General features: G+C 37.4%; 1 protein-coding gene across 5 annotated transcripts in view; it reads right to left on the bottom strand.

Annotated features, from left to right (window-relative positions):
- Positions 1 to 259: 259 nt before the first annotated feature.
- Positions 260 to 10,735, bottom strand: part of CDCA2 (cell division cycle associated 2) — a 54,675-nt gene continuing 44,199 nt past the window's right edge. For all 5 annotated transcript variants that reach the window (XM_074384074.1, XM_074384073.1, XM_074384077.1 and 2 more), the window contains exons 14-15: positions 10,470 to 10,641; positions 260 to 7,553 (exon numbers count right to left, since the gene is read on the bottom strand). In XM_074384074.1, the coding sequence (XP_074240175.1) occupies positions 6,331 to 7,553; positions 10,470 to 10,641 (1,395 nt within the window). In that variant the 3' untranslated portion in view covers positions 260 to 6,330. The remainder of the gene's footprint in view (positions 7,554 to 10,469; positions 10,642 to 10,735) is intronic.

The following is a 10,735-nucleotide window of genomic DNA, read 5'->3' as shown; positions in this document are numbered from 1 at the left end:
AAATAAAAGCAGTTTCAGAAAATGTTTGCTTCTCAATTTCCTAGGAGTTTCTAAAAACCCTTCTAATAAATCTTTAAGGTCACATCATAATCAGGTTAAGTATGATTTTGGTTGAAGATGTGGAACAAAAATATGTACCAGTTGAAAGGCATTAATTACTCACCTCATTTAAGCTATTATGTTACTTGCAATCTGTATCCCAATTTCATAAACAGAAAAGTATCAAAGAATATGCAAAAATGAACACACCTGCACAATATGAGATACACTTGAAACTATTAGGCCATAGTACATTAGTTAACCCATTGTAGAGCTAAGACTAAGCTATGTAATAATCTTCAAATAAACAAAAGTTTGCTACATTTTGGACATACAATTATTTGCTGTAAATTAATTTTATCCCAATTCCACTTACGTGGTCTAGGACTCCAAACCCACAGTGAAACCCTTTAGATACACTTCACAGAAACCCAAGAGTATGAGACAGGAATGCCTAAGCATTCGAGAGCACAGCACATGTCTTTAAAGTTTTAGGCACAATTCATAACTTGCAGTCTAATTTCAAATTCATGCTTTTTCCAGATGTATTTACAGGTTAGAAAATAATGAAAGCTAAAAAATACTTAAAAGAAAAACACGAGATGAAGCCTAGTCTTAGTTTAATGAATAATGAAATTATTTAATAATTACTGAATAACAATCAAAGATTTGGAATGGGATGTGGCTTTTGGGTCCCCATTCCTCTAAAACGCTTATCGGTGAATTTTGTTTAAGCATCATTTCTTCTGGAAGGAAACTAAACTTATGTGATCCGAGAGGGCTAACAGGTCAGGGTTTTTCTTTTTCATCATACCCTGTATTGCAATTTTGTCCCCTTACAGAAAGAAAACCGAGTATCTTGAAAGCAATTTAGAAATTAATGCCTGGCACATAGTAGTTGCTGAATAAACGGCTGGCAAATAATTTTATCAATGAGTCCATAATCTGCCTACCTAGAATGAGCTGGTGCAGGACAATTTTCCTACAACAGGAAATCATTCTCAAATGCTAAGTTACTGGGTAAGGACAGTGACATTCATTATTTAAGATGGGGTCTCACTCTGTCACTCGGGCTGGTTTGCAGTGGCACGAACATGGCTCACTGCAGCCTTGACCTCCTGGGCTCAAGTGATCCTCCTGCTGGAGCCTCCAGAGTAACTAAAACCAACCATGCCCAGCTTTTTTTTTTTTTTTTTTTTTTTTGTGTAGAGGCAGGGTCGTATCATGTTGCCTAGGCTGGTCTCAAACTCCTGGGCTTAAGCCATCCTCCCCTCCCGCCTTAGCCTCCTAAAGTGCTTGGATTACAAGTGTGAGCCACCATGCCTGGATAATAATTTTTACACTAAACCAAACTATAATAAAATCTTCAATTTATGGAAATAAACGAGCCATGCGTATTAGATAATTTTTAGCAATTTAATTTTGAACCTTAATTCACCTATTTTTTTTTTTTTTTTTTTTTTTTTTTTTTTTTTTTTTTACTGCTATACAGAGTACGGTGTCCAAAAAGAGAATTATTTCTTGATGACTGAATCTTTCAGTGACTTAGGGTCAAATTTTAAATCATAAACTGTAGTAAACTAGTTTCTAGAGGACCAGACTGAACACAGAGGCACCCAGAGAGGCTGGTTTCCTCACTGTGTCTAGGAGAGACTGTCATTGCTGGCTTGGCTTCTTGCACCCAAATGGTAGTACAGGGCTGGGTATGATGAACGGCCCAGACTGATGTGGCTAGTCAACCTTTTGCTTCTTCTGGCCTCCTCACTCCACCACGAAAAAACTTCAACTATGATTTAAAAACAAAAAAATCTAACAACTTCTTTTATAGTCACAGTGGCACGATATTGGTAGAAGAAACAGATGAACAGAATAATGTCCAGAAAGAAATTTACACATGTAAGGTTGAATAATTTTAACAGAGGTGCCAATGTCAGTCAATGAGAAATGGTTAAATCTTTTCAGCAAATGGTGCTGGAGGATTTTCATCAAAAATTTAAAAAAACCTACCTTCACCTTACACAAGAAAATTAACGTGAATCTAACACTTGCCTGAGAGCTAAAACGATACAACTGGAATACAGAGGAGAAAATATTCGTGCCTTTGTGTTAGGCAAAGGTCTCTTAGCTAGGACACAAAAAGTATGAACAATTAAAAACAAGTCAACTGGACTTCATTAAAATGAAAATCTGTCCTTCAAAAGACACTGCTAAGCAAATAAAAAGATAAGCCACAAAATGAGAAAAAAAAATATTTTAAGAGACATAGCCAATGAAGGATGTGTATCCAAATGTACAGATTATTTTAAGTAAATAATAGTAAGACAACAATAACAGCAACAACAAACATGCACCAAGAAACATGGAAAGACAGCTCCACAAAGAAGATATAAAGATGGCCAATAAGCATAGAAAAAGATGGTCAGTATCATTAGTCATTAGAGAAATATAAACCAAATCCCAAGAGAAACTACTGCAAAAATACTAGAATGGCTAATATGAAAAAAGGCTAACGATACCAGATGCTGGTGAAGATGTGGAACAAACAAAACCCTGTGTTGCCAGAGGAAATGCAAAAGCATGCAGCCACTATGGAAAGTTTGGCAGTTTCTTAAAAAGGTAAACATATTAATACTACCACCATACAGCCCAGGAATCCTACCACTAGGTATTTATGCAAGATAAATAAAACCATGTGTCTATAAAAAAAAAGGATCCATATGCGAATGGTTATAGCAGCTTTATTCATGATAGCCCCAAATCAGAAATAATCCAAATATCCATCAAGTGGTAAACTGATCAACAAATTCTGGTACATCTAGAAAATGTAATACTACTCAGCAATAAACAAGTATCAACTACTTACAGCATGCAGCATGGGGGAATCTCAAAAGCATCATGCTAAGCTAAAGACACAAAGGGGTATATGTTGTATGATCTCATTTGTATGATACTCTAAAGAAGACAGAACTGTAACACTAGAAATTAGATCAGCAGTTGTGAAGACCTGGGGTTGGCAGGTAGACAACTGACTACAAAGAGACATGAGGAAACTTCTTCTGGGGTGACAGAAATGTCCTGTTACTTGATTGTGGCACTGGTTACATGACTATAAATTTGCCAAAATTCAAACTGGATGCTTTAAAAAACCAAACTTTACCGTAGGTTAATTATACCTCAATAAATCTGACTTTGAAAAGTAGCTCTCCTAAAGGATAAACCAGGCATAATTAATCATTCTCTTCTCCTTATGCCAGATCTAAGCCTCACCCTCAGTTCTGCAGCTTAAGTGGAAGTAGGGGCAGTAGTGACAGAAGATGGAAGCAAAATGGCATTAAGTAGTAGGAACAGAAAATGAGAGGCAGAAAGAAGGCAAGAATACTACACAGTTTGTAAGGGGAATGTGCCGGTTACGATCCACAGAAGAGAACATAATAGTTTTCTTTTAATTTCAAGAAATTTTTCTTATAGGTATTTTCAACAAGCCCAATATGGCTTTGTATTTGCTGTGATATGTACTGCTTTAATCACAAAAGCTAGAGACACTGACATTCATCCATTAGTAAGGAGATGGCCACCTTCTCCTTATAATATAATACCTTATATTCAAGGTATATAACTCTACGCAGCGGTTAAAAAAGACTGAAGTAGCAGCACTGGGGCGATCCATGAAAAGACTAAAGGAGACTAGGGCATTTTGGTGAATTAGAAAAACCAAGTGGCACAACGGCACATAGAGTGATCCTGTTAGGAAACAACAGAACTATGCACGAGAGTTTATACAGGAAAGGTCTGAAAGGCGCAGGCCAGGTGTTAAGTGCTTGCACAGAGCTGAAGAGAGGAGGGTGTGGCTGGATGATGCCGATGTGGAATTGAAGGAAGATAGCTGCCATATTGCTACTTTTAAATCCTGTACAGTACTGTTTTTCAATAGATACGTACTATTTATGGAAGAAAAATAAGTGAAAATAGAGGGCCACCCAGGCCACAGCCATTAGGTTATGCAGAGAAGGAAAAACTTCAGAGGTTGGACTGCCATCTTCTGGAAGAAACAAGAATCTACAGGAACAGAAACGATTTAAGAACAGCAAGGGTTAGTTACGGCAGTGAACGAGGTATGGCAGGGGGAAAAAAAACATTTTGAAGCCAAGTTTTTGATTTAACCATTAATGAAAACAAATTGTGAAAAAAGAAAACAACAACAAAAAACCCCAACATGCAATAACAACCGAATACAGAACAAATCTCGTACACATGAGACCTGGTAGATAAAAAAAACTGCTTCTAAGTTGCTTTTTCAGATCTGTTCTTTTCAGGAAAAATGCCTATTTGTTATTGGCAAACATCAACAACATGTTTACAATGAAACATTCTGAAACTAAGAGTGTGTTTACATTTTTAACTGCTGCTAGAAAAAGAGACATTTCACATTTGAAAAACCATGCCCAATCACAGATCGGAAATGTCTCCCTCATTCTCATTAGCATTTTGAGAAATAAAACAAAGCGTGTGAAATTTAAAAAATTAAAATACAATTGAGATCATAGATCATTATAGAAAAACAGGGAGTGAAATTAGAATCGTTAGTTGTCAGTCTTCATATCAGACAAGGTAGAAATGCAAAACAATTTTATCAGGTTTCAGAAAGTTTTAAAATCAGGCAAAATGAAAAAGCTTCAGAGAAGCTAATTCTTTCATTGTTTTGCTGTGTGTGGGGGGGAGCGGTGAGCTTGTTTTTTTAGTGGTAGTGATTTGCCAACCACACCAAACTAGAAACGGGGAAAAAAAGAAGTCTATAAATAATTTACATGTAAAGATAAAAGAATTTTAAAAACAATCCACCGTTGAGCAGAAGAAATTGGGGATCACTTTGAGTGTTAATGTAAAATACATTAGTCTTTAGCAGCAGGAGTTCCAGACCTGCCGGTGCCAAGAAGGTAACAAATAGTCTCTATCTAAGAAGGGGGAAATGGGCGCCCAGCGGGAGCTTTCTTCCCTGCTGTGTTATTTATAGAGACCTCTATTTGTTAACATGTTTCTGCTATCAAGGAGAGGGAAAGTTTAATGATTTAAAGGATTTCAAAGACAATTGTTTAATGATACAATGATTTACATACATTCATAAATTCCAGATATATAGCAATCTAGTTTTTCAGACTATCACCCAAACAGCCACAGGAGATGTTGTAAAAGCTAGAGAAATCAAGTCAAGTGCCAGATATTACAAGAGAAAAAGAACTGTTGGAAAACTCAGTGTTAAGAAAAGAAATCAGTGACCTACCACCACACTTCAAGGTAGTAAACTAACTTTCTCAGTGAGTTTCTGGTTTTCAAAATTTTATAATAGAAAACCATGAATTAAGTCCCAAACTGCCTGTGCCTCATTAGAATAATCTCAGAGCCCGGTCTGTAACTGAGCTGCTGTATTTTCACCAAAAAAAAAAAAAAAAAAAAAAAAAAAAAAAATCCTCCCACACACACACACACAACAAAGCATACAGGAATCTTGAAGGAGTGAGCAGTTTCAGATCAGAGTTATTTCTAAATTATATATTCATTGACGACGAATTTATAAGATTGTGGTTATTGAAAGAATTTTCTGAAATTTCTTATTTAGGATTTCATCTATTAAAATAAAAATCTCATTTGAGACAGTTAAAGCAAGCCATCAACGCTTCTCTTAAATTTAACCAAAGGAAAATAAGTTTTGTAATTTCAACTTTTGTTAGTTAAGATTTACAGCCAGGTTTTTTTTTTTTTTTTTTTTTTTTTTTTTTTTTTTTTGCTATTTAAAGAAAAACACCTATCTTACCCACTTTAAGTCTTCAAGTTTATATTTCCTTCAGTTTTCATAAAGTCCCATAATTATATCAATTTGTCTTTTGCGGAGGGTAGGGGACTTCTTTTCCAGATAAAATCAGTTGATTCTAACAGATGCTTCTAACAACAGAGTCTAAACCTTCAGTGGTAAATATGTAATTAAATATATATATACTAAAAAAAAAAAAGGTCTAAAAATTTAGAGATGTTTTGTGGGTCTAAGAATAATCCCTTTAGCAAAATCGTAATAATAAAACACTCTCTGGGGGAAGGGGTATATTTAATAGAATATTTTCTTTTTGAATGATGAAAAAGTTTATTTATTTCTACTTAAAAGTAGGTTCAACTCAAATGAGTTTATTTATTAGGAACTTCTGAAACACCGAGGTTGAACAGAGGATGGGAACTAGACAGATCATTTTGGCACAGACGCTTACTTTCCCGCTTGTCACAGGCTCTTGCAGGAAATGTCAATTACTGCTTTCTTCCTCTGCTACGCTCAATCCTTTCCACGGCAGTCAGAGGGCTCTCTCCCTTCCCACTGAGAGAGGATCTTCTCCGGTAGCCTTTGAACTGGGAAGCAGCTTTAGCATTTGCAAGTGTAGACACACAAAAGCTCTTCCTCCTCTTACCAGGTTCATCAGAAGAACCAGCAGCAGGGCCCTGGCTGTTTTCTTGATCTGAGACGGGAGATGCCATGCCTAGTTTTTGTCTGGAGGGCACAGTTTCTTTTCTGGGACACATACTATCAAATCCACTGTTGTCAAATGTACTTATTGTTCTTCTTTTAGCTTTCTGGGAAGTGGAAGGAAGTCGAAGTGAAATCCATGCAAGCCCTTCGTCTTCCAACTCTTTCTGTAGCCTCATGCTACGTCGCACTTTGATTTCACCATTTCTCCTCTGAAAGGTTTGCTCAATGGTGTCAGACAACTCTTTACACAGTTCAGAATTTTCTAAACTCATTTCTACAGAGCTGCCCACACTGTAGGAGGGTGTGCGATTTCCATTTTTTTCCAAAGGTAAACTATGACCATCAGAATAATACGTGGAGCGTCTTCTATGTTTCCTGTCTCTGCAGCTCGTAATGCTGCTACTTTCCATGGGTATTCTTCCCAAATCCTCACTTTGGCTTTTAGATTCTTTCTTATTTTCAATTAAGACATCTCCTAAACAATGACAGTCTACTTGTGAGTTAGGCATGAAATGATTACATTGGAGTTTTCCTTCTGCAGCTACTGAGAGGTCATCTTGTCTTTCACACTTTATGTTTAGATCTGGTGAAATTTGGAAGATGTGACAAAGGGTCTCCGCATTTTGACCAGCAGCAGCAAATTCCTGACCCTGCTGCAGGATCAGAGCAGGTTTGGGATTCTCTAATGCCACACGTTCTTCAGTTACAGAAGCACAACAATCAGGACCATCAGTTCCAGCTTTGGGTTCATTTTCACTTTCCGACTTATTTTTTGGAATATTTTTATTTTCATCACTGTTCATCCTATTTGTATTTGGATCTTCATCAGATGCAGTATTACCAAGTGATGACGAACTTTTTACATAAGAGGAGGATTCAGAGGCGTCATATTTATCAAAGCCTTGATGCATATGCAAATCTGGGTCCTGAGGCAAAAGATCCTTTCTTTTCACCAGATTTTTAGGAGCCTTCACTTCTTCCAGTTTGCCATTTGAGTTGAAATAACCTATGGGCAGGTAAATAAGTTTAAATCTAATTAAAAAGTAACAATGGGAACGAACTTTACATTTATTAAATCATCAGGTGCCCTGTTTTGTTTTGGTATTTTCAGCTTTTACAAGACCCACAAAAGTTACAATGTTCTCGGCCATCCGTCACCATCCTCTTCTTTTAGTTCTTCCACGATTCACGGGTTAAGAAAATGGGTATTCAATGCATGAATTAATAAAGCATATAACCTCAAACCATGAAAATGAGAATGGCATCCGATACTGCTCCCCCCATTCTAATCTTTCCCCTGCTACAAGGTCCATTAGCACAAGACAGCAACGTTTACCCATTTCCCTGAAAACAGGCAACATGATGCTTCTGAAACTTTCTATCAATGTATCCTCTGAAACAGAGAAGGGAAAATTTGGCATTCTGGGTTATTTGAGGACTAATGTGCGAAAACAGCATACCTGAAGACACTCAGGTCTCATGCCCTTTGTTAAAAACTATAAGTGCACTGGACTCTCAGACAGAACCATGTTTGTTTCAGTATTCTCAACATCGACCCCTAATTCCTCAGACTTTGACTAATTATCTTCTAGGAAGACACCCATGGGTAGCCTTTCATGTGTTTCTGGCACATCAGAGATGGGAAAACCGTCATCCAGGTTCTTCAGAATGGTAACATAGCCCACATGAATTCAGGCTTTATGAGTTCTAAATCTTAGATCTATTAGATGGAATCTTTTTAGTCATCGCAGATAATGTTTTTAAGTGGACAGTCAGATGAATAAAGTGTTTTAAACAAAATAAAAACTAAAAGATGCACAAAACGTAACGCAAGCCAAAAGTCTGAAAAACAATGTTTCCATTTAAAAATTCATATATAATTAAGGTACTTAAAATCATGTCACTTAAAGCTACAGATTAAACAGGTGAGTGTCCTCTCAATGCCAACCACTGTTAGTTGGGCTCTTTAGACAGCTTTAAAAATTGGTATTTATGGCTGGGCGCAGTGGCTCACGCCTGTAATCCCAGAACTGTGGGAGGCTGAGGTGGATGGATTACCTGAGGCCATCAGCTGAAACATCATCTCTACTAAAAATACAAAATTAGCCGGGCATGGTGGCATGCGCCTGTAGTCCCAGCTACCCAGGAGGCTGAGGCAGGAGAATTGCTGGAACCCAGGAGGCAGAGGTTGCAGTGAGCCAAGACTGCATCACTGCACTCCAGCCTGGACAACAGAACAGGACTCCATCTCAAAAAAAATTAATTGATATTTATATATTTTGCATAAAATCCAACATACTAGAGAAGGAAGGTAAAGGAGATATAGGGAGAGAGGAAAGAAAAAAGAGAAAGAAAGAAACAGAGAGAAGATAAAGGAAGGAAGGAACTGAATTGCTTTAAACCCATACAGCTGGTGATACCACTGGATATAGATAAAAAATGCTTCAGGTATTTTTAAAAAGAAATTCTCTAATAGGACGCAAGACGGAAAATTTTACCACACAATCACTGTTTAAACATCTTTTGGAAACTTCCTATTAGGAAATAGAGATGTAATGAAAATAAGACTTAGTTTCCACTGTCAAGGAGACTGAAGTTTTAGGGATCAGGGGAACACGGAAAACAGATCATACAGCCAGGTGATGGATGGAAGTATGTTGCAGAGTATTCCTGGAAAAACAGATAGTACAGCCAAATCTGGAAGATAAGCAACATTAGGCCAGATTAAAAAGCTAGAGTGGTGGGTCCTCTGTTGCAACGCAGCCTGTGAGAAAGCATGGCTGAAGAGGAGTGTGAGCCACGGTGTGGCGACAGAGAGGTGGTTATTTATTTACACTCCTGCGCTATCCTAATGTTAAGCAGACGTGGAAGCCAAGAGTCTATGGTGGCATGTACCTCACTCACCCTCAAATCTATTATTAATCTTGTATAGTATACTGTAAATAGGAGGCAGGCTATAAATATCTAATGACTGACAAAGGTACCCATTTAAAAAATGATTCTATACAAAATCAACACACCAAGTGGACACACATCATCATTTCCAGGCAAGGCAGGGTGGGTCATGCCTGTAATCTCAGTACACTGGGAGGCTAAAGTGGGAAGAACGCTTGAGCTCAGGAGTTCGAGACCAGCCTGGGCAACATAGGGATACTCCATCTCTACTAAAAAAAAAAAAAATCCTTATGATTTTCAGCAAGAGTCAGTCCATTTAAAATGTTGGCATTAGAAACCAGAAGCAATTCCAATCCATTTTTTATCTACCCAGTATATCAACTGACTTGCTAATAAAATAACTTTCAAGTTAATCAAGATCAATTTATATGTATTCTTTTTAGAAAATGCTCAGTAGAGCCGACCCTAACAAAACATTGTCTTTAACTCATATAAGGTGTATCTATTACTGAACTATCACCTCGTTCACTTTTTTTGTTTTTGTTTTTTTAAGAGACAGGGTCTTGCTATGTTACCCAGGCTGGCCTCGAAATCCTGGGCTCAAGCAATTCTTCCGCCTTAGGCTCCCAAACGGTTGGGATTACAGGTGGGCGCTCCAGCTCTCATTCACTTTCAATGATGGACTACCCCACCCAGTGGAATTTATTTTCACAAAATGCTTTAAAAAGCCAAAGGAAACAGGATGCATAGAGATTATTACTAGTATTATATGCAAAAACCTTGTGTCTCAGTTTTTCTGGGGAAAGGAACCAGAGTTTCCATCAGAGTCTGTAAAGGATCTCAGCCACCTACAGGTTACAAGTCACTTTCTTCCACTTGAAATTCTCATGCTAATGCGAGGAAATGCTGCTTTTTAATTTATGTACTCTTTACACAGTGAATGTGAAAAAACTGAAAAAAGTGAAATAGCAATGAAGAGGGCAAAGAGAAAAGATAAAATATAACTCCCGGGAAAAGGACAGCATACCTGAATCTAGTCGTCGGACGCTTGGAGCCGAAGGTGTCATCTCAGAGACTTCAGGCAGCTCAGGAATAGGACTGAGGAGGGGCTTCTTAGAAGCAAAGTCTCTTTCCCCATATATAGACTTCTGAACACTTTTCTTTCCCTTTCCTTTCTTCTTTCTGCAACTTTTTAAAACCTGAGAAAATGCATTAAAACATTGCAATTGACAGAGATGTAGTACCATGTAAAATTTTGACCCTTTAACTTTTTTGAGACAAGATCTCACTCTG

This window comes from Saimiri boliviensis, chromosome 13 (genome assembly GCF_048565385.1).
Source record: "Saimiri boliviensis isolate mSaiBol1 chromosome 13, mSaiBol1.pri, whole genome shotgun sequence".
NCBI classification, from domain to species: Eukaryota; Metazoa; Chordata; class Mammalia; order Primates; family Cebidae; genus Saimiri; species Saimiri boliviensis.
This window is presented reverse-complemented; position numbering and strand designations above follow the sequence as displayed.